We start from the raw sequence: 23,920 nt of genomic DNA, 5'->3' as shown, positions 1-23,920 counted from the left end.
CGAAGGGGCCGTGCGGGGCCAGGGCCGCCAGAAAAGTCGCGGCCGCTCGCACTGCGCATGCGCCGCGTGTCACAGCAGGATTCAGGGGCCAGCCGGAGAGGCCGCGCATGCGCCGTGCTTCTCCCCCCTGCCCTCGCGGCGCGCCGTAGCCCCGCGCCCTCCGACCCGCCGGGGAGGGGCCGCGCCGCCATCTTGTGGCGGCGCTGAGGGGCTCGGTGAGGCCGCGTCGCGCCCCCCGGGCCCAGCAGCCCCGCGCGGGGCCGGCCGCCGCCGCCACCACCATCATCATCACCATCATGTCGTCCTTCTCCGAGTCGGCGCTGGAGAAGAAGCTGTCGGAGCTGAGCAACTCGCAGCAGAGCGTGCAGACGCTGTCGCTGTGGCTCATCCACCACCGCAAGCACGCCGGGCCCATCGTCTCCGTCTGGCACCGGGAGCTCCGCAAAGGTGGGCGGGGGGCGGGCAGCGGGGAGCGGGGCTGGGCCTGGCCGGGCAGCGCGAGGGGAACCGGGGCTGAGGCCGGGGCCTGCCCCGAGGGCTGCGCGGTGCCCTCGGGTGAAACACCCCCGTGTTTGGGTGGTGGGTCAGCCTTTGGATCCATTTTTCTTTAAATTTATGTTATTTAGCCACTGGAGAGCTCTGTCAACCAGGTCAGGGTTAAGCCAAGTAAACGCGGTCGGCGGGGAGCGCTCAGGGCTGGTGGTGGCGCCCAGAAGCGCTCTGAGGCTCAGCCCCGTGCCCCCCTCAGGGCTGGGGGCTCCCCGGGGGGGCTGTGACACGAGCTCGGGCACCGCTCATGGCAGCCGGCAGCGTTAACCCTGTGCCCACAGCTGCTCACGGCGCTGTGCGAGGCTCAGGTCGGGCTCGTTTCCATGTATTTATTAATTGGGGCCACTTAAGTCATTTTGAAGGGTCTCGGTGGGGCCTGCTGTGGAGTTAAGGGCTTGTATTTGCTCTCAGGGTGCGTGTTCCTGGCCATTGTGCTCTGGAGAAGGGTGTGAGAAGGGGGTCTCCCGGGGCTTCTGCCCATGGGGAAATAGGGTCTGGTGGTGGGAAGGTGAGGGAGGGAAGTTAGGGCATGAGGAGAAGTGGGATGCTGGAGCTGCACGGCGCTGTCTGGAAAAAACAATTTGAGTCTCTGCAATAGCATTTTCATGCAATTTCATTTTGTTCTGAATTAAGCAATTCTATACTTTTTTCCCCCCCCTGGAGCAAAGTAATAAAAAATGTCTGTTGTGTTGATTTGTTGGTAGGTTAGAGCAGCTCATTTTAATCTTTATGTGTTTAAAGTCTAATTCTTGCAGTTTTCTTTGAAGTTGAGGTGTTGCATCCGAAAAGCGTTAAGCTCATCTTTATTTTATAAATTTTTTAGGGAAAAAAGGCAGCAGAAGTTAAGAGATCAAGAGCTACTTGAAAACCTCTGACCTGCCGTAGTAAAATGGAAATATTTTGACCTTTGTTTTTTAGGATAAAACCCTATAAGCAACTTCGAAAATCATGTTAATGACTTCAGGTAAAAGTGAGAAGTAAAAGGAATCTCTTTTTTCTTTTTTTTTTTTCCCCAGCAAAATCGAGTAGGAAACTTACTTTCCTATATCTAGCAAATGATGTCATCCAGAACAGTAAGAGGAAGGGTCCCGAATTTACAAGGGAATTTGAATCTGTTCTTGTGGATGCTTTTTCTCACGTTGCCAGGTATGTGGTTGTGTTACGTATTTATTCAGCTTTTTTCTCTAGAGGTTTGCATTCTTGTTACGCAAAGTTTAATGCAACTGTCTTCTTAAATATCAGGGGTGTTCTTAAATATCAGGAGTGATTAAACCTTGTCTCTAGTAGAGACGAGGTTCAGGCTGCTTTGCACCTAGGGCTGCGTGGCGGTAATATTTATCTTTGGGGAAACTTGTCAAGCTGTGAGGCACTGATTGACACGCAGACATTCTTTGCGTGCAACTTCTGTGCACTTTATTTTAATTGTTGCCAAAAGATCTAGCAGCTCTGTGCATGGGTAGTGAAACTGAATGGTTGCATCTGTTTTTTGAAGCGCCTCAATGAATGAATGCCCCGTTGTTGGAAGACTTTAAAAACAGAGCTGGTATTTTAGGTCACAGCATCCTCCTCAGTATTTGGGCTCGAGCATAGTTTCGTTTTTGTATGACTTGTTTTAATGGTTATCTGATCACTGGCCTCCTTGTTAGGGGAAGGAAGAATTTTATCCCTAAAAGGGAAGCAGGGACGCAGCTAACCTGTCAAACATCAGTTAAGATGTTCTCTAAATAGCATGATAATTCTTATTATCCCAACTAAACAACTTTACTGTTCTGTGTGTTTAGTGGTACCCTGCTCTGGATGGCTGTCTGACGTTCGGTGTGCATTTAGGTGCCTAATGATCCAAACAACCTGCCTTTTAATTGGGATGTTACTGACTGAAACAACTGTTTAAAGTTTAATACTCTGAATCGTAAATGTGCCAACTTGGAGATGTTTTATAACTCTTCTTGCAGGCCTGAAAGATAGCAAATTTCTTCCTTTAAAACTTCTGCCCACGCGTTGGGGAGGGAAAGTGAGGCACGTTCAGGCTGCCTTTGGTTCCAGTAAGGGGGAAGCTGGTCACAAGTGTGTTTTACACAGTTTGTCTCAAACAATGAGAGAATCTCTCATACTGCAAACGCTGCAGTGGATGCAGATGCTAGCTTGGAAGATGCTCTCTTAAAAATACTCTGTATGTTTCTCAGCTGAACTATAATTACTTTTTAAATTTTTGAACAGAGAAGCAGATGAGGGCTGCAAAAAGCCCTTGGAACGATTGCTTAACATTTGGCAAGAAAGGAGTGTGTATGGCAGCGAGTTCATACAACAACTGAAGCTTTCTATGGAAGACTCCAATAGCCCCCAAACTAAAGGTAAACATGTACTGTTTTTGTTGAGTATTTTACTGTTTATTATATTTTTATTTTTTCTTTAATTGGTATATGCTTTACTGAAAGAGTAGCAGTGAGGTATTAAGCTCTGGGCTGCTGTAGTTGAGTTATTGGCAGAGCTGGTCATGGAGATCCTTCAGGATTGTCTGAGAGAAGCCTGGTTTTGTCAGGCTCGTTGTTCCAGCTTGCAGGTGTGTTGGCTGGTGACTGGCAGCAAGCTTAATTAACACCAGGTAACTTCTGCCTCTGCACGTGTACAAGCGTATGACAGACAGAATACGCCAGGGCTGTCTTTTGATGTGAAAAGAAGTAGGTAGGTTGTGCAGAACTGTTGTGTCTACCCTGAGAGTTAATGTTCTGTTCTAAGTGTCTGGGAGTAGTCAGCGGGGTTATTATACTGGCTTATTCAATATTGTTAGTGCTTTCATTCTTATATTAATTTTTAATTTCACGTAGTTTTATTAAAAAGCCCTTGCTGAATTATAATAAAATACATGAAAGCTGGAATATATGCCCAGAAGCTTGTCAGGTCTCTTGTTCTTTTACGAGCTGAAGTCATTTGGAGGAAACGTAATATTTTTTCATCATTTAACATCGTTAGAACATTGTGGTTATACCCTTATTATTCAGGTTCTCATATCTGTCTCCTGCAATGCAAACTTCTTGTGGTTACTATACTTTCATACTTCTATAGCACTGACAATATTTAATGGGTAGTACCCTAAGGACAAGCAGGGAGCAGCAGCGTGGTGCCTAAACTGTGGAAGGTGAGGGTCATTAAAAGCTAAGTGTTCTGGTCAAGAGAGTATTTGTCTACTCTGCAGCTAAGGATGGTGTCAATGTCTTCATGTTAGCCAGAATCAGGCTGTTGCTTTGACCAGACTCTGCTCAGCTCCACGTAGGGTACTGTACTTGGTGAGACAGTTATTGGTGAACTACTCCTAGGCTGTTCTTGGTGAAAATGAGGAAGATGAGTGTGAGCCTTTTGCTGAGGTTGGTAATAATGCAGACTGAATATAGAGACATACATCTAAGGCTGCAGTTGTTTTTTTTTTTTTTTTAGCATGTTTCTTGAGGCAAAATTACTGAATGGGTGCTTTAGCAGCTTACAACACAGACCTGCCAACTTAATGTAATTTAAGTGTTGCATTCAGAAAGCGTTGCCTCCTTTTTCTCACGTGCTGGGAGGACTGGCTGACCCGATCGAAGGGGTTGTCCCTTTGGTGTCAGGACAGTGGGGCTGTCCTGGTGGTGGGAGAGGGGCAGCGTTTTCTGGAGGGCTGGGCCGTGCCTGGGCTGTGAGTGAGGTAGGTCAGGTTGTGTCTTTTGCTGTTGTCTGAGTGCAATGCATAAGACAGCTGGTTGTTGTGGAAGGACAGAGCTCAGGTTCCAGAATTCTTTTTAAACTGATTGTGAGGGTTTGAAACCCTTGATTTATTAAGGTACCTAGGTAAATTGCACTTTTTTAATTTAAATAACATGATATGTGTCCAAGAAGCACAGCTGCGACCGCCGGGTGAGTTGGCAATGAGCTGCTGCTCAGTGTCATCGGCTGCTGGGCTGATGGCATCAGTCAGCCCCGCACTGTTAGCTTCAGAACTTAAAGCTGTTTATGCAAAATCAGGCTCACACCAAGTGTAACGGAACTTTGGGGGAAACAATGAAAATGCATAACTGCTTTGTGCACACTTAGACTTGGCAAGGATCTTAGGTTTTTGTCTGGGTAATTGGAGACATTAATGTACTGTGTTCTACTTGAGAGACCAGCTCTGGCTTCTCAGCAGTGTGAATATTGCAGTCTTCTTGTCAATTCATTGTTTAAAAAAAACCAAACCTTCAAATTTTTTTCTTAATTTAGAAGCTTGGGGTTCTCCTGACTTTTTCTTTGCTTTGACTGACGTGTTTTCAAGTTAGCTTCATAATCGTAAGATCTATTTTCATAAGGGATTTTTATGGCTTTCTAAGATGAACTGGTTTTTGTCTGGTGGTCAGCTGCCTGTGTTGCAACAGGCTTTGTGGTTACTCTATTCTGTTTTCAAACAGGCGAAGGTGAGTGAGATGGACAATAACGTCTTGTTTTACAGACATAATGTGTGTCATAAAAGTGGAAAATGGTGGTGTACCACTCCTCCAAAACCCTTCTCACTTTGTCTTTTTATGTTCGTCCATGGAGATGTCGCTTAGAAATATGTAGCATTAGTAATTTTAGATTGGTGCAAGGCTATGCTGTTAAAATTTTGAAGCATCTTAAGAGTATCTGGTGTTATGAGGGAGCATTCTCTTCTCCAGCCTGACGCGTGGCAACAAGCGTGTGCAGCTAGTTCTGTGTTTTTGTTTCATGCTGCAGTGTCTTACGTGACTGGGTTGCCAGCTGCTGCTTTCGGACGAGGATGGCTCTGCTTTGCTTCCAGAGCACCAGTTACACATGGGGTTATAACTTGCCAAACTAAAGCAGAGTCCTGAATCAGTGAGGAAAGACATCCTTAACGCTTGTTGGTGCATGTTTGGATGGTGCAACCCACTGCTTGCTTGAGGAGTAGCAGATAAATGTGTGTCTGGTGTCAGTTGGAGGCACTTGCTGGATACCTGCCGCAGAACAGAATTGATTTAATAAATGATGAAGCTGGCTGTTGAGAGAGGTGGAGAGCTGAGAGTATTGGCTCTTTCTAATCATTTTATTCCCGTTTTTAATTTTTCATTGGTACAGCTTACTACCATTCTGCAGTCCTTCAGGTTACTTAAGGAAATGTGCATAGACATGGAGATGAACTTTCTGAATATTGATATCTTGTTTTCAATTGAGCGCGTTCATCAAGCTTGAATTTGCTTTCTCATTAATCTTATTTTTATTGGAATGTTTCCTTTTTACAAGGAGTAGGGAAGAGAAGAACCCGTTTATCTTAAAGCATGGGAAAGCTAGGTCTCTAGAGGTTTGATGCAAAATCCTTTAGGTAATATCTATACAGCTGATGTTTTCTTGTCATTGTAATAGGCAGCTGAAGGAAGTCCTTGAATGTGCTCTGTTGTAGGAATGCCACCGTGTAACACAGAACTGCACTGCTACCCATCGGGGATGTCTGCGCTTGTATTGCAAATTCAAGCATAGGAAGTAAGAGCCATGCTAAAATATGGAGAGAAGCATCAGAGGGGAGCCAGCAGTGATGTTTGCAAGGGAAAAAAAAAAAAGGGTTAGAATAGTTGGAAGGTACAGTGGACCATTAGGTTTCTTTTGTATCTTCTGGTGTTCTGTGATGGTCTGCTGTTTTCTGCAGTTGTATTTGATGTTCTGTCCTAAATTGCTTTCCAAAAGCGTGTCTTTCATATACATGTAAGGTTTCTTGGATCTCGCCTGAGTTTCCAAATTCCTGGAATTTAGAACCTAAAGGCTACAAAAGTTTTGTTTTAGTTACAGTTTTAGGAGTGTTTTTTTGGTTATGCAGGTTGAGGATGGTGGCTCTGCAAAACACACAAACAAAGCTGTTGAAAGGCAGAAGGGCTGAATTGAAGTAAAGTTACCTACAGAACTTTGGAAGTAGAGCCCTAGAGCCCTCCCGTCGTACAGGTTTGCCTGTTCTAGGAACAGCGTGTCTGATGTAGTGGGGTCACTGCGTTTGCCTGTAGACAATTTTCTGCTCATGCAGCTCGCCACATAGCTCTATGCATCACTGTCAGAAAAGTCACACGGTGTAACTGAGGCGGATAAGTCATGTAAATTAAGGGCCGCTTGACTTTTTTTAGAACCCCTTGTGTAGTTCTCTCCAGTGAAATGCACAGCTTGCATCAGGAGTTCCTTACAGGTGGTTTGGCTGCTTCTTGAATGAGGAAATGAACTTAACCAAGTGCTCATGAGTAAAGACAATGTGTTCCTTTTATATTACCTTGAGATTAAAAAAAAGCCCAAACAAACGTAATGTTAATGTTTTTATTAGAACAAAGTTTCAACTTCCTAGTTCTCCTTTTGAATATGTGTATACAGATTGCACAGTCAGTTCCTCTTTACCGTGAATTTGATCCTGCAGTCAAATCAAAGCAGCTTCTTTACAGCTAAAAGTAGTGGCAAGAAATGAAAGCGCGGTGAAGACCCTAGGTAAGAAGATCTCCCCCTTTGCAGCTTACAGGAAAATTCACTTTGTCACTAACGTATTTGACACTATGAGCTTTCTCAAGCCACCAGATATAGTTTGAAGACTGAAAAATGAGTTGGTGGAGAAATTCCCGTACGATTCTCTCTGGATGCTCCTGACACCATAGCGGCAACAAGATCAACAACAACCTGGCATTGCACTGCAGAGCTGTTATGTCAGCACTTGTCAGTTACTGTGGAGAAAAAAGGTGCTTCACTCTTTGAAGGCTTTTAGGGAGCAGTTCAGTTTCTGAGCTGTGAAGAAGACCCCAAAGGAAGCAGGAGAGCTGACTTCTACTCCAGTAGTGGCTTCTTTATCTTCTTTGTGTCGGGAGTGTTCTCTTGATTTTCCTGGAAGAAGCTGTCTGTCTTCTCCAAGGGTGTTTTGATTGTTTCAGAAGCTGTTATATACCACTGAATTCTGATCAGTTTTAGATGCTCTTAATGTTTCTTTCCTCTTCTCTTGCTGGATTTGACAGGCTCTTTCAGATGTGTAGCAGCAGTTAAATTACTTCTGGCTAGTAGACTTTTGACTGCCACCCAGGCAGGGTATGTTAGAACAGGATGCCGGTGTAAATTATATTTCAGTGGTGCCTTTCTGTCGTGTGCTCTTGAGTTTGAAAATTGATTTTTTTTTTCCCTTATTTTTATGAGATAGAGATGGTGTTCGCAGGATTCTTCAGTGAGGTCTTCTGCTGCCCATGTTTACCAGTGCCAGGGTGACACAGTCCACGTTGGCCTCATTCGACTCGTGCCCCAGAGCTGCCTGCTCGCTCTGTGCTCCTGGTTCCTCTGACCGCATGCTTGGTGCCAGGCTGCTTTTTGGGCACTCTGGCTGCTGGCACATAGGAGTGCAGGTGCTCGTGCACCTCCCTTCTGCTGCAAGGCCTTTCCAATTCAGCTCGTTGGATCTCATTGAGACGGGGAATTCAGCAGACTGCCTGATCCTCTGTTAGTCATAAGCGAGCATCAAGTTGTGTCTCGTGGTAGGACAGCTGGCAGCACAGCAGGAACAGTTCTTCAGCAATTTGAATCCCAATTCTCATTCATGTTTTCTCTTCTGTACTCTCTGTGGTCATGCGTTCCTATATTGGTTATCGTGTGTTTATCTTCTGTTGGTTAATTACTCTGTGCTAAGTGCATACAAGTGCACTTATAAGTGTGTGTAAGTACTGATGGCACATGGCACTGGGTTGTGGAACTTCATGCGCTCTGTTTGCCCATTTTGCTGTCTGCACATCTTCCTTCCAGCTCTGTACCTCTGTCCAACGGCCATTTCTCTTGTTAATCCGATGTCCTGTTTGTTGGCCACGTTACGAAGCACTCCTCATCAGCTGGATGCATGCAGTAGTTAGACTGTTGGTTTTCCTAGCCTTGGCAGCTTTGCTCTAGTGTACGTTAAAAACTATTTTGGTTGAAGATAACTGTTTTCTGTGGTTCTTTGCCTTCCAATGAGTTAATACATTCTCTCATGGATGCATTTATATTTGTCTCATGAAGGTCATTCACCTTTTTCACATGTGAGCAGGATTTCCTTTGACTTCCCCTCCATTAAAATAATGTTTTTCAGATGTGTCCCACCTGACAAGGCACACAAAATTTGTCATTAAAGACACCTTTCTATGCTTCCTTATTATCTAGGCAGACTGATTTTGTGTTGAATTAAGTGATCTTGGATTTTCCTGTGGTTCAAAGTGTATACAGATTATTTCTCTTTAACTCCACGATTATCCTGGTGAGATCTGATTCCATTCGAGAGATGTTCTCAGGACTCTGTCCTCAGCTTTTTTTTTTTTTTTTTTTTTTTTTTTTCAATTTATCCCAAGTCTTACAAATTGTGGTGGCAAGTCTGGAGAATGGTTTGTCTTCTGCAGGCTCTGTAACTGGATCAAGGGCTGTGTTAAGACTTCTGACTCATTAAATGAACTGTCTTCTCTTTCACGCTAAGATATGGTATACCAGGGTTCATTCATACTTTGTCTTGCTTTATGGAATTTATTTCTGAAGTGTTAGAGGTTGCCTTGGAGATTGGTTCATGCTCAGCCCATAACTGCTGTTGCTGTCACACCGTGCTACAGAGCTTTAGTTTGACAAAGCTCTTCTGAAGTCTGTTTTGATGGAAGAGCAAAAGGGTGAATAACCAGCAGCTATTCAGTTGATTGTGGGACTGCAGCGAGCATATGCTTGGTGCAAAAAACAACCTGAAATTCTTCTGTCCATATGTATCCTAGGTCCTTGCTTCATTTCTACTGGTAGAAAATCCTTTCCTGCATGCATGGTATTAACCAGGGAATCCGAGCAGCGTTGAAGGCCTGCCTTTTACTGACAAGCTAGGGCATTTCCGTGGCTTCCCTACTTCCACTGTAGAAGACACAAAGCTGTGTACAGTGCATACTGATACTAAGACTGTATCCTTGTAGTTAGAGTACATGCATGCACAGAGATACCCGTGTGGGCAAAATCAACCCTTTCTTGCAGTTTTTTATTTGATTATTGGGAGTATGACGCCAATGTTAGAGTCCATCTGTGGTCATCTTTCACTTTAGAGAAGCCTTATCATCAGAGCACCTGGTACATTTTGTTGGAAGCAGGGATGGTTATGGTGGGCAGATTTGGTATCCAAAAGAGTTGCTTATGTGTGTCTTCAGTTGCAGAGGAGAAGAAGTCTTTAAAGCGGACTTTTCAGCAAATACAAGAGGAGGAAGATGACGACTACCCTGGGAGCTACTCACCCCAAGACCCTAGTGCTGGGCCACTGCTGGTACGTGGGGTGGGTGGAGAGTAGGAGTTCTGAAAGCCACCTCCTGTGTGGTACCACCACAAGGTGGAGCTGCCAACAAGTGAAATGTTTAATGGAGAAGTTCAGTTGGGGGTTAAGGCAACAGTGTGACATGGAACAGATTCTTTTTTCATGTTGAAACTGCCAATTCTGAGTGATTTCATGTAGTCCCAACTAAGGTCTGAATATTGCTACCAGTAAAGAATCTCAAAGGACTGCTAGAAGAACAAACTATATTTTTAATTATTTCTAATATCAGAGTGTAATCTCTCAAAGCCAAAGCCGTAATACAGAACATTTTTTTTTTTTGGGAGGGGTGGGTAGAACATATCTCTCCAGGTGAGAGCTCAGAGCTCAACCTTTGATAGATTTTTATGGAGGTTGGTTAGGAAAATCAGTTTTGAAGACTTTTTTGAGGCTGAGTGGTGTAGAAATAATAGGAATGAGAGGATTATTCTGACCATTTAAGGCTGCAAAATGAACATATGTTAAATCATTGTCTATTTGAGAAGGATGCAAGAAATTACACAATCCATCTGGTAGACTGTGAACTTTGAAAAATAAAAATAAATCATGGTTGTCAAAAAAATGAGCAAATTTTTTGTTGTTTTTTACCTCCAGATGCATTACAGCTTATGGTTTCTTTCAATGATAAACATTGTATTTGTTACCGCTGGAAAGCATTAGTAGTTTGCAAATTAGTAGCAACTATTAGGCAATGGGCCCTAATGTTCAGATAAAACTAAGACTCCTGTAAATATTTATTTGATTTTTTTTCAGTGTTTTTATTAGTTTTTCAAACTAACTACTGAAATGCTGTTTAAACGACAGTGTTGTTTACAGGGCAAGCATTCCAAATACAAAAACCTTCTGTTAAACGAAGAAATGGAGTGTTTTTTATTTCTGCTTATGGAGTCTCCCCTCACAAATCCAGAGCATAGAGGAAATGTGTTGGGTCGGGGGAGGTGCTCTTAATGCTGTCCTCATCCATGTTCTTTTAAACTAGGATATTTTTTGAGTGTATTCATTTAAGCTGACAATGCATTAAAACATTTGAGAACTGAAATTGAGGGGATACAGTGGAGTGTAGTTTAATTGTAGTGTGCTTCCAATGACCCAGCTCTGCTAAAAGAGGATAGTGATGTCTCTGCAAAACCAGGGCAGTATAAAGTGTGCTTTAACAGCGACATCTTTCATTGTAGCCATAGTTCTGGTTGGTAACCAGTTACGAAATCCTAAAACTTGTAGCAGTAGACATTTGACACAGTTTTACTTGGACTGATACAAAGCTGTTTTTTTCCAAGTTGTAATGCACCTGTGGGAACTAACAACAGGGTGCATTTCTGCAAAAAGATGACTGGCTAACAGAAAAAGTCCCCATTTTGTGCTACACGAAAATCAGGTGGTTGTGCCTCAGACTGGCCTGGTGGTGTAGTGTACTTCTAGGCTTTGTCTTGAATGGTCACTTCAATAGAATGAGAGGTTTTTCACTGCAGATTCTCGAAAAAGGTGGTCCTACTCCAATTATGCATAAGTCACCAAACACTAGAATATTGTCAACTAAGTGAATATCCTCTGTGTAAGGAAGCATCTGTTGAAAAGTCACTTGCAAAAAAATATTCTGAAAATGGTTGGTTTTAAAAATAGGTGACTTCACATGGAGTGGCTGCATCCACAGGAAATGGCAGAGCAGTAACCTGGTTTTAATGTTAGCTAACTTGCCTTGTAGACTGAGGATTTGATCAAAGCCCTACAAGACTTGGAAAATGCAGCATCAGGAGACGCAACAGTGCGGCAAAAAATTGCTTCCCTGCCTCAGGAAGTTCAAGACGTTTCATTACTGGAGAAAATTACAGGTATGAAACTGGAAGAGAAATGGGTCCAAAGAATAACCATAAGACAATCTGTGATTTCTAGAGAACTACAGTATACAGGGAGCAAACTTCTGCTTTTATGTCCTTGCTTTGTAGTTCTGGGCTAATTAATAGATATTGATTTTACTTCATAGGATTTTAAATTAAGCTTATCTACATTTTTTTTCCTGCATGTACCAAGATTTTTGTGCTCAGATAATGTCAACAGCATTTTGCAAGAATGTAAGGGCAATATGGCCAGAGTTCTCAAATGGATGTGTTTGATTTTGAACACCTTGACTGTTAAATATTCTTGAGTGTTATCAGACTATCCTAGTGCACACATACTCGTTGATTGTTACGGAAAAGGAAACTCACTACTCCCATAAGTCTTTATTTAGTCAGTCTTTATTTAAACTGAGTTTTGCAATTTTGTTTGAAAAGTAATCTTGAACTGATTTGACTTTTATTCCTAGAAGTAGTTTAATTCAGAACACATTATGATGTGTCACTTTTTTCAGTCCTTTATATTATAATCTTACTGTGTCCAACTGTGAAGAGTGGTGTGCAATTCATATGTTTGCTTGTATTGATTCATTCTGAGTTATTCAGAGAAAAGGGGAATTAGGATGTGCATACCATCTGATGTAATTTCCAGAAGTACAGTCTGAAGTGTTTAATTAACCTGGTTATAGAGAATAACTTCATAGCTTTTCCCCACCCCATACCATTGACATCTCTGTAAGAAAAAGACACACCTGATTGCGTCAGTGTCTGAAACCCACCAGTCTTGAGTTTCTGGTCCTGCCCATTTCCTTTATATCCCCTGTGATTAGAACTCTTATTTTCCTATCAAGCCAGAAGTGTATTTGAATGCAATGTTAATGCACGCGTTGTTGGTGAATTGTGGCCTTTCTTCCAAAGACAGAAGGTTTTAAACTTTGTCCTCTAAATTACCAACCACTTTTTCATGTAGACAAAGAGGCAGCCGAACGTCTTTCGAAGACTGTGGATGAAGCATGCCTGTTGCTAGCGGAGTACAATGGCCGGCTGGCAGCAGAGCTGGAGGACCGGCGCCAGCTGGCACGCATGCTGATCGAGTACACGCAGAATCAGAAGGATGTGTTGACGGAGAAGGAGAAGAAACTAGAAGTGAGTACTGATGACACCAGTGCTGGCAAGCCGATTGTCTCACCAAATACTCCCAGTTGACTCCAAATGTATGTGTGTATCTAAAAGATGATAATTGTAGGTGTTATGTTTCCATTTGGAGTAAAACTGGGAGGAAAGTGGTGTAAAAGCTTTGAAGAAAACGTTGGTTCTGATGTTCACACTATTAATGTTTTACTACACATCAACTTTGGAAGGCCCAGAACTTTAAAAACCTATCAAGAAAAATAGGCTCATATAACGATGCTTTTCTTTCAGATCTACTAATTTTTTAATGAAATCCCCATTTCCAAATGAAACCCCCATTCCCAAGAAGCCAAGATCTTTGCCGTAATCAGCTGTTTTTTTGGTTGGTGTGTTGTTTTTTTTCCTTATGACTGCATGCTCTTCATCTGCCTTCCTAGCCTCTACTTGATAAAAGCAATGCAGTTTAAGCAAGCTCTCCCAGCCTTTAACAGACACTTTTACCTACAGCTTCGATGGTAGAATATAAATTGGGCTGATACCAAAGGATGATGACTTGCATTTCCTGCCATAGTTCCCTTGAGTAAAGAGGGCATGAAACTAAAAATGGGACTAAAAATGGCTGGAGCTGACCATCAGCTACAAGCCCTAGCGTGAGCGTGCACAGGCTGCAGCTGACAGACATTTATCTGAACGGTCTTTCTCAGAGGAAGTTCTTTCAGCACTGCGCCCTGGGACTAGTATGGAAGTTTAATTAATGATTTTGGTTGTATGTCACTCTGCCATCTGTTAAACTGCCCCTTGGCGACACATTAAGGGCTTCCTCTACACTGTCGGCTGCTGATTATTATGAACAGCTGTTGCTGGGTGGGACATGAGTTGCTGTAGAGGACAAAGTCTTCTGGAAGGAGACTGTGTGTAGCAATTGCAAGTTCTGTTTACTGTCATGACAAACCTAATTCTCCAACAGCTAGGCAACATTGTTCCGAGGCAAACTTCATTTTGAATGTATTCTTTGTCATATGTGGTTATACTGGAGTTTCTGAATGTCTTCTGACTGTGAACATTGCTTTTCCAGAGCAACATTTTTTCCAAATCAGCCAAACAAGTGCTGATGCTGTATTCAGAATTAGAGTTGATGGTTAATAATTCTGTTAGCTTGGTTAGCTTGAATTTCTTTGACTGTAGCATCTGTCTTATGATTGAGACATTAAAAGGCACTTTCAGACACAGATGAGAAGGATGCCATAAAAACATACTTTTTGGCACAGATTCACTGAAGACTAGTGGAAATCTTGGGTCAGTTTTATTTCCTTGCTGAAAGGAGGACACCTGGCTAATAGAAACTTTTTTATTTCTATATACATAAATGAAAATGTGATACGTAGTGCTGTTTATTTTTTAGAGGCTAATGGCAACCTAATGCACAGCAATGTTTTCAAAAGTCCTAAACAATCCATCTATACATTTGAGTTGGCTTGGTACAATGTTAAACTCTCTAGTGCACAACCTGAAACTGGTTTTTGTTTGTTTTTGAAAACGTGCTGTTGGTAAGTTGGTACTGTTGTTACTTGAAAACTGTAACTCTGGCAGAGACAGAAATGGAATCCTGAAAATCTAGCAGTTCCCTGAGCAAGCTGCTTTGTTGATAGGAATAACCCTGTGGGTGCTAACATGATGGGTTGCTTGTACCCTTCTGAGTAAAAACAATAAAAAATGTTGGAAACTAAAGACTGATTTTATTAAATCGTTAAGATAGTCTATCATTCTGCTGAAACAAGGTGGTCTTAGTACTGTAGAAGTCTAAAATCATTTTCAGGAAATGCAACTCCAGTATTTATTCAGCATGAAGGCACAACTCATATTCATGTCAAATCTCACACCTTAGCTGAGGGATATTGCCTGAGTAAAGCGCTCCGTTGTTCTTGAGTGGTGGAGGGTTAGTAAATAACGGGAAGTGTTGGTTACCGATGGGGCAGGCCGTATCTACTTTTCAGTTTTGTTGGATGTTCTCATGGAAACACAATTGATAAGGGCCTGGATTTTTCTTCGTAGCACTAATAAGCATTTTAATAGAGGTATCAAAATTCTTGCAGCAATTAGGGAGTGTATTAAAACCCCAAACATTTTTTTAAGGAAATAATTTTAAACATTCTAATTTTAAATATCTTCCTACTGAGTGGCTTGCTCTCTCAAGATATCTTTCCCTGAATCTTTGGTGCTATTGACTGCAAGTGTGCAGAGAACACCCAGACAGTGGTGTGCTGCAGTTCGTGGGACTGCACTGCCTGATTAAGGTGGTGAGGAGTGACTCAGGGTATAGCTGTACTCCCAGCTGTGAGCCTCAGTCATGCCTGTGGGCGTGGGGTGAGGAGGACGGCAGGCGGTTTCCTAGCATCCAAACTCTGCCTGAGGACCTTGGGCTCTGGATCAGACCTCAGATGTGTCTCATCTTTCACTTCTGTGCGGTTGGGTTTGGATAGAAATCAGCAAGTTTGTGGGTAATTCATGTTTTGTTTCCTGTTCTCTTCTCTTGATTTTTGTGTAAATGCTTGTCAGCTGCCTTCTTTTGACTGAGACTGCTCCTGCCCCTAGGATTGTAGGGTTTCCTTACAAGGCAAAGTGGTGTCTCCTCTCTTTGCAGACAGGCCCTTTAAAACTTGCGTTCTATGAGGTTTGGTTGGTTATAACTGACGTGGAGAATGCTGGTGGTTTTTTTTTTTCCTGTCATGTTGACATCAGCCAGTTTTATAGCGTTCTAGTGAGGTGGCTTTTCAATGAAACGCTTCCATCAGGTTCATTCAGGGGTGTTTAATTCTGATTTTGTTTGTTTCAAGGACTGAGCATCTAATTCACTTGGACAGTGGGTATGTAGAATCCAGCAGACTGAGAGGGAACGTTGATTAGTGAAGGCATTCATGTGGCACAGTGCCAATTTTTCTGTATCAAAGTCCTGCTTACAGCAAAGATCTCATTATTTTGCCTAAAAAAGGCAAATAGCATCCAAATACCATTAATCTTAATAAAAGCCTACTATGCAGCAAGGCAATTAGCTAGACTCGTGGAGGACAAACTAAGACCTCAGAAAGCAGTGATTTCTTCTAAGTGCACTTCATTTTTGGGTGGGGTTTATAGGCTAGGTGGACTTCATGCAGAAATCTGCAAAATCTGCAGTGTGCAGTTTCAAAGCCTGTCACGTAAGGCAGTTAATGACAAACTTGCTTCCAGAGTCTGTGTTGCAGAATTGGCCACAGCTTGGGTTGTGGAAAAAGAAAAGCCCCTGAGCCTGAAAGGAGGTTGCGTGTCCCTGCTCCTTACGCGTGCTCCTGAAGATGACAAATGGCAAATCCAGATGAGCGTGCCTTGCTGTGCCTGTGCAGGTAACAGGATCCAGGGGAACGCCTTGCTGGTAGCATTTCTTCCATGTCGCAGAGGGACCTCAGTGGGCAGCAGCCTGGCAGCAGTGGCTGTGTCTGGGCTCTGTGGCTGACACCCTGCCTTCAGCTCTCTGCCTTGTGCCTGCTCTGTGCCCCCCAGGGGCTTCAGCTCCGCCAGCAGCCCCTGGCCCAGTGGTGCTGCCCAGCCTCTCCTTTGCTGCTCTGCGGTTGTCAGCACGTTTCAGCACCAGAGCAGGTGGAAAGTGTTAAGCACAAAGGAGACAGCTCTCCACCACAGTCTGGGTTGTGTATCAGATCTGTCCAGCAAGCATTCATCTCTTCTAGGAAATCTTGATTCCTGGATTACTCCCTTAGAACATTGTTTCCATTCCTGAATATAGTGACCTTTTTCTGAGCCAGTGTTTAATGTATTGGAGGCTGGTGCTACTTTGTTGTGATTTTTTTTTTTCTTGAAAGGATTTAGGCCTTCCTGCTTTAACCAAAACTTTTGTGTAGACTAGTTAATGCCTTCATTAACCAACTAGTAAGGCAGAATTGCTTAGAATTGCACAGATGTGGTTTTCGCGGTGACTTGAATTTTTTGTCGTCATATGTACAAAAGACTGTTCAAAGTATGAAGGTATTTCTGGTAGGACATAAGTTTGAAATAGGCCGTTAAAAGATATTCTTATCTGGGGCTAGCTGGGAATTTACAGCATGCATTTACATAGCCATTCCAGGTGTATTCTGAGTTGTTGCAATCAGTTTTGCTTCTCACTATTCTAATTCAAAGTAATGAAACAAAGAGAATGTAAACTCATTGCTTGTAACCCTGCAGGATCTGCTCGCTTTGATATTTGGGAGAAGGTGAAGAGAATTTCCATCACTGAGAAGGTTAGAAAGATTGGATTAAAGTTGTAAACCCTTCAGAAAGACATTTTGATTAAATGTGCACCCAGTTTTATTTGATCTTCAAAGATGAAATTCTGTTCTCTGGTAAACGGTCTTCTCTTTGCCAGATAACTAAGAAATAAAGTATGTTAATGCTACAACTGGCTTTATGGAAACATTTTATGTACTTTTTTTTTTCTTAGTTTCATTGTTTACTGCATTCTGGGGATGCCCCCTGCCAAATGACATGCCTAATTAAGTAAAAGGTGGTGCATTTGAGAAGAAATGATGTAATACTGTTTGTATAATGATTTAAACAGCTGGTTTTGTGATTCCAAACACTTACATAACTCAAAATATTTCAGAACGTTGAAAATCATACAAATCTAAATCTTTAATTGAGATTCTGTATTAGATAACTTGAGTACGTGTTTGCCTGTTCTTAAACTGCCTTTAAACATAATTTAACAAGGTAACGTACTTTCTTTCATTTTCAGGATCCAAATTCTTCCTCTATCTTCTCATTATGAAGCACAGATCACTGTTACCTGGTTTCTTTTAGATTGTAGAGGCTTCTGAGAAGGGGTAGAAATGTCATAGAACCATAGAATTATCTGGAGTTGGAACAGACCCCCCAGGATCACCAGGTCCCACTCCTGGCTCCGCACAGGACCACCCAAACCTAGACCCCGTGTCTGAGCGGTGTCCCAATGCTCCTTGAACTCCAGCAGCTTGCTGCTGTGACCTGGGGAGCTTGTTCAGTGCCCAACCACCTCCGGGTGCAGAACCTTCCCCTAACACCCACCTGACCCTCCCCTGCCGCAGTTCCATGCTGTTCCCTCGGGTCCTGTCACTCTCTGACAGCTTTGTCTTTGTCCCGGGGTGCCACTCCTGCAGCTCGCTGCCCGATGGAGCCCCAAATCCCTTTCCATGGGGCTGTTTTCTTGCCTCTTGTTCCCCAGTGTGAGCATAGACCCGGGGCTGTCCCGTCCCAGGTGCAGAATCCACCACTTGCTCTGGTTGAACTTCTGCAGCTGGTGATTGCCCGGCATTCTAATCTGTTAAGATCTCTCTGCAAGGCCTCTCAAGGGAGTCAACAGCTCCTCCTCATTTAGCATCATCTGCAAACTTGCTTAGTGTGCATTTGGGTCCTGTGTCCAGATTGGTTATAAAAACAGTGAGGAGAACTGGTTGTATAACGGGAGTTTGAGTGTTCAATCCAAATGTCATTTGTGGGGAAAAAAATACTTGCAAGTTTCGTTAGGGGTCTTTAACTTACTGCTTTTCTCTCTTTGTAGTAGAATTCTGAAAACATTGAGTGTATTTTGTTTGGTTTTAACCTAGTGTGCACATACCTTTCTCTGATCTACGTTTAGTGATCACACACTTATTGCTGTGTTTGCTAACGTGCCAGCCTAATGCTAGAGCCGTTGTGGGTGCTAACGTGAGTCTTCTGTCTGATGGCAAGAAGAGACCGTATTTCGCAACAAACATTTGTTTTAGATTTAATGACTGAAAAGGGAATATCTGGTTATCTGAATATTCAGAATTCCTCAAGCTGGAGGGGGGAGCATTTCAGCAAAGTAGTAATACCTCTGGTATTCCTCATCCTGCTGCCTTCGTCAGTGGGATGGATCTGAACAGCGGTGTGTCAGTGTTCCTCCGTTGGCTGTGGGCAAAAGTCAGTTGTCAGGGAAGAACATAGGAACAGAGCAGCTATATAGTGGCAGTTTTATCAAATATTGTACCAGGCCCCAGTGGGTGCAAATTTTTGAGCCTTTACGTGCTTTCTGTTGAAGTAACACATCGAGAATAAGGGTTCTAGGATGCCAAAGCTTGTGGACTTCCCACTGATAGGTTATGAATTTGGGTGCAGATGCCAGGTGTGCCATGCCAGCAGTGGCTCAGAGGAAGCCAGTACCTTGCTACCTTTTTCTCAGAATTCTCACCTAGAAAATCTTAGCTAAAAGCACTGTAAATTAACTTGTTTTTAATTTTTGGTCTCTTCTCTCTTCTTTTCCTTAGGAATATAAACAGAAGCTTGCTCGGGTAACCCAGGTCCGCAAGGAGCTGAAGTCCCACATCCAGAGCCTTCCAGATCTGTCACTGCTGCCCAATGTCACAGGAGGTCTGGCACCTCTGCCATCTGCTGGTGACCTGTTTTCAACAGACTAGAACAAATGATGTCCCCCAGTTTCCATTATTACCAGCAAAAGTAAGAAGACTGGTGTTGGCTTGAAATCCAGTCTTCCAAGATCTACCGTAGGAAGGAACTTGCAGACCCTGCTTTGAACCTCTTGGCTGCTCATGCTCACACTCTCTCTGTGTACACTGGCTCACACTGAGGGGAGGATGAAGAGTGAGTTTTTGTGAGCTCTGAAGGGAGTGGGGATAGTCCATGTAATAGGCAAACTTTTTTTTCATATTTTTCCATACTCTTTAGTTTGTTTGCTCTTAGCACTTGTTACCCCCACAAAAGTCATGGGAATCATGTACGTATGTATCTGGAAAGTTTTCAAAGAAGTGTTGACCATATAACATTTTCCTCTGTAAAAGTATTGTATTATTTCTGAATGTCTTGTCTGTTTTAGTTGGGTTTCTGAACCTCATATCTGAAAACAGTAGAGTGGCTAGTGGGCTTCATAGGGGTGCGTGTGTGTGTGTGTGCAGGTACTGTACCGTGTCAGTGAAAGATGAAGGCATCTACTGAACAATAGCACAAATATTTTTTCTTAAATCTACAGTTCCTCATACTGTTTTAGGCCTGACATAAAAGATAGTTCCTATTTGGCATGAACATAAATTGAAACTCACCACAGGCAATAAAAATAAACAGCTTTTCTTTGTGAATTAGAGAGCTCCGTAATTTATACTCTGCTGAGCAATGCAGAACTGGATATTACCTAAACAAGAGTGGAAGTAAATTTTGTTCTCGCTACCTTAGATTTATACCACATTTTTCTTCTTCATTATACAAACGTAAATGGTCACAGAAGCTTTGGTTTACCTGAGAGCTTGGAATGGTGGACTGCAACTGGTGCTATCCCAGTGCCAGGCACTGTCTGCTCTCTGTAGCTTTAGTGATTTTATTTGATGAGCAGAAGTTAAATGTGTTATAAATATTTATATAGAAGACAGACCCACATGTATGCACATACCCTGCATGCACATGTGCCATGTCCATGCATGTAGATATTAGGATGTACTTAATTTTGTGTCACAGATTATTGTGAGTTGATTTAAATATTAGGGGGAAAAGAAAATTTAAAATACTCTTAATTCCATTAATTTGCTAGCTAATGTTTTAGCTGCCGTGGATGTAGTTAAATTTCGGTTTGTGTGTTAGGTCTATCAAGCTGGATTCTGATCACTGAAAAGCATTCCAATTTGGATAACAATTCTGCTTAAATTTATCTGTCACTCTAAAACACCTTAAGTTTCTGGAAACACTTGATCTGACAACACAGGCTCCGTAACACAGAGGCTGAAATTAGTCAAAGTGCTGTGCTGTGCTTGTGCCTCCCTATAGTCTTAAGCTGCTGTTCTCAAAGACATGAGAGGAAACCTACAGAAATGCAAATCTTGTTCTGTGTTCGCATTAATTTATTTTACAGGGTATTCAGTAGCCTATTCAGCATTCAGTTAAAGCAAATCATACATTTTTGATCATTTAATTGTTAAAAAGCTCATGTGCTTTTTCTTACTGACACTTCACTGTCCCTTTTTTTTTTTTTTTTTAAAAAGAAACTTCTTGCATCCTTACTGCCCAGCCAAGAAACGTGCTTTTCTTTCCTTTTTAGTTTACAGGAAATTTTCTAGTGGCAAAACTATTTTTTCCATGAATTGGTTTGATCATACAACCATTTATGGTCCAAACGATATTTAGATGAAGCACTGTACATTCTTTTTGCTTTTGCCAAAAAACAACCCCCCTCCCCACCCCCCACCCCCCCCCCAAATCAAACCCAAACAAAAAGATTAATTTCTGTCCTGTATCAACTCATGGAGTTACCCTGAGGTGGTTTTAACCAGTTATTGTTTTGACTATGGATTGAATGTGTATCCATAAGACAGAAAAAAAAAAAAGCTGTTATAAAAAATGTGGATGTGTTGACATCTCATGCTGTTGTTCTGGGCAGATCTCGTGTGAGAAAGTTGTATGTCTTTTTTCTTTTTTAATTGAAATGTTTTGATTTTTTTTTCCAAATATATGTGTGTGTTTTATTTTGCTTAATTTAAAAGAAGTCTCATGGTTTTTAATTTTATTTGTTTTACTTTTGGGGCAAAGGGCCTCTGGTGAAGTGGGTTAACATTCTCTCAAGGTTAAAACAGATTTCCCTGAGGTGCGTCCTTTTTTAACAAAAGATTAAATCTGTATATTAATTGATTTAGGAATTTAGACATATAGGCTGCTATTTGTGACAGCAGTATATTCTGAAATGTCTCATAGATATATATTTTTGAATAAAGAGGGTGTCGTTGAATAGTAGTGGTTTTACTTTTTTTATTCACGATGCAGGTGTTGCTCTGGCACACTGGGTTTTGCTGTTGTTTTTTTTTTTTTGTTTTTTAACAATAAAGAGGGTAGTGACTGCCGAACAGACCTTATTAATATTTGTAGCTGTAGATTATTGTTTAAGTTTGTCAAATGAGTAGTTGCATTTTCTAACAGCATATAAACCAAATCAATGTACAACTTCCTCAGGTCATTTCTGCAACAAAAATAAAATGTTCCCCTGGACTAACCTCAGATGTGAGGGGCACAAGATATAGAAGACTAGTTTCTTGTGTTTGCTTTTTTTTTTTTTTTTTTTTTTTTTGTAAATGAATTTAGGTTGTATGGAGGACAAGTAAATAATTAGTCTTGTAATGGTCAAACAGATGCCAAACCTAGAAGCCAGGAAGCTGGCTTTCCTGTGCAAGCATCAAGGGCTGCTTTTACAGCAGCATTTCTGATGCTGTATAATCAAAGTGTTTCTGCTTTTGTGTACAAGGATCTTTGCATCTTATGTATTAATTCTACTAGAGGTTTTTTGGGGGGTGGGGAGGGAGGGCAGGGCTTATGAGTTCTTTGCTGCAATTAATTGCTACACAATAGTCTCTGGGCGAACTTGGTAATTGTTTCTTATGCCCTGGAGAGTGTCAGTAAAGCTGTGTACATTTTCATAGCAATTTACAAATCCTCCATTACAGCGGCTATATTTAGTGCTACTTTTGCAAGAAGCTTGCGGGAAGTTTGACCTACAGCGTTCTGTGAGTAGGAGGGAGCCTGATGCAATGCCTTCCAGTGAAAAACTTTTGTATGGGGTTTGTAGGTTTTCTGATGACCTAGAATGTGACAAGTTACTGGATGTCCTTTCCTGCCTTTGAGATTTTTTTTTCCCAGGACCGAAACAAATTCCTCCAAAATGATCTGCCTATTTTCCAGCTTTAAATGCAGTTCCCTACTTCAGTGCATTGAGGTATTCCCTTCACTCTGCGTACTCACGAGGCATTTCTGTGCAATGAATTAATGGCAGCTTACACATCTGTAGAAGGTGAAAACTTGATCCTAGTTAACTAATGCTCAAGTCTGTGGGATGACAGGTTATAATGAGGACAAAGCAAGGCTGGTAGAGCCCGTGCCACTCTGCAAACCAGCCTTCTGTGAAAACTGACTGCAGAGAGTGTGAGGGAAGATCTTCGGATTTGGGCTTGTCTGCAATACAGCTGAAGCAACATCTTAGTTTTCAGGGGATGAAGGAAAGACTAACATGAAACAGAGGTGAAAAAATAAAGCAATCATCAGAGGGAATGGAAGTTGTAATTTTAGATTGCATTAAAAACAACCAAAACAACTCCTGGGGATAACTGCAAGCTTTGACCCTTGTGTATTAAAGGGTTGAAATTAATCTCGTTATGAACAGCAGCATGGGGTAAATCAACAATCTGTGCTGAGAGAAATGAATGCTGTGACACCAAAAGGAAGGTGAGTGCTGCTGCCAGGTGTCTGCAAGGGGAGAATCACGGAGACAGGCAGTTCTCTGGAAGCTGGAGGCCAAGAAAATGCCCTAAATACTTTACAAGGTTGGTAACGTATCAACAGGTCTCATACCTCGGGCAACGTTTTATAGGTCAGAGCCTGTCCAGAGCTGTAGAAATAGCTTCAGAAGAAAGCCGGTGAGGGGTGGCGAGGCATGCAGTGCCTGTGCCTGTCACCGTGTGCTCCCTGTCCCCTTGCGGGGCCGAGCTGTGCGCTGCCTGCCCCGGGCACCAGGGCTGCAGCCTCCTCCCAGCCCCTCGCTTGGGCCGGCTGCTGATGGTCACTGGTCAGTTCTGCAGCCTGTGGATGTTGGTCTTTAAGACTAGATGCAAAAAGTATAAAACGTACCTCATGCCATCAAAAAAAAAAAAAAAAAAAGCCTCATGAACCACTTGAGTGAAACATCACGTGAGTGTTTTGATGGCCTCTTAAGAGGAGTGGGGCCGGGATAAGCATTTTCCAGTAATTCCACCTGCCTTCAGGGAAGTGCCAGAGCCATCAGCTGCTTTTTTCCCACCTGAACTTTGCTATCACCTGCAAGTTTGGGACCCACCAAATTTCTTGGGGCTTGTTAGCTGGCAATTTTTGGATAAACAAGGAAGGAGAGCGAGCTGTATCCAGCAGAACAGGGAAGCTGGAAGAACAGGAGGCTGTTTCACTGCAACACAAAGATATACGAATTCGTGTTAGCACTGAATACGTTATCTTTGTATCATCTTAGAAAGCAAGTTCTTGTCTGAATAGCCGAATAAAATGGAATCAGATCTTCACAGAGAAGGATTAGAATGTTCCTCCTCAAATATGGCAAGTAAAGAGTTCCAGA

The 23,920-nt window shown here is 42.4% G+C and overlaps 1 protein-coding gene across 3 annotated transcripts; it reads left to right on the top strand.

Moving 5' to 3' along the window:
- The first annotated feature begins 150 nt into the window (after positions 1-150).
- RPRD1B (regulation of nuclear pre-mRNA domain containing 1B) lies at positions 151-21,559 on the top strand. 3 transcript variants are annotated; one of them, XM_027472786.3, is made up of 8 exons: positions 151-447; positions 1,566-1,695; positions 2,767-2,900; positions 9,690-9,802; positions 11,550-11,676; positions 12,650-12,825; positions 17,023-17,078; positions 19,101-19,238. In XM_027472786.3, the coding sequence occupies exons 1-7, from the start codon at positions 297-299 to the stop codon at positions 17,053-17,055; spliced, it is 864 nt and encodes a 287-aa protein (XP_027328587.1). In that variant the 5' UTR covers positions 151-296; the 3' UTR covers positions 17,056-17,078; positions 19,101-19,238. The 3 variants fall into 3 exon arrangements, with proteins under 3 accessions (XP_027328587.1, XP_027328586.1, XP_027328585.1); XM_027472785.3 differs by lacking the exon at positions 17,023-17,078 and having other exon boundaries at positions 9,696-9,802; positions 19,101-21,559; XM_027472784.3 differs by lacking the exon at positions 17,023-17,078 and having other exon boundaries at positions 159-447; positions 19,101-21,559.
- The last annotated feature ends 2,361 nt before the right edge of the window (positions 21,560-23,920 follow it).

Source organism: Anas platyrhynchos, chromosome 21, assembly GCF_047663525.1.
Source record: "Anas platyrhynchos isolate ZD024472 breed Pekin duck chromosome 21, IASCAAS_PekinDuck_T2T, whole genome shotgun sequence".
Classification (NCBI taxonomy): Eukaryota; Metazoa; Chordata; class Aves; order Anseriformes; family Anatidae; genus Anas; species Anas platyrhynchos.
The sequence above is the reverse complement of the archived record's forward strand: the minus strand, read 5'-3'. Positions and strand labels throughout refer to the sequence as shown.

Coding starts and splice junctions, on each gene's coding strand:
- RPRD1B (XM_027472784.3), top strand. CDS start 297: ATGTCGTCCTTCTCCGAGTCGGCGCTGGAGAAGAAGCTGTCGGAGCTG. Junction 448..1,565: donor GCACCGGGAGCTCCGCAAAG/GTGGGCGGGGGG, acceptor TTTTTTCCCCAG/CAAAATCGAGTAGGAAACTT. Junction 12,826..19,100: donor AGAAGGAGAAGAAACTAGAA/GTGAGTACTGAT, acceptor TCTTTTCCTTAG/GAATATAAACAGAAGCTTGC.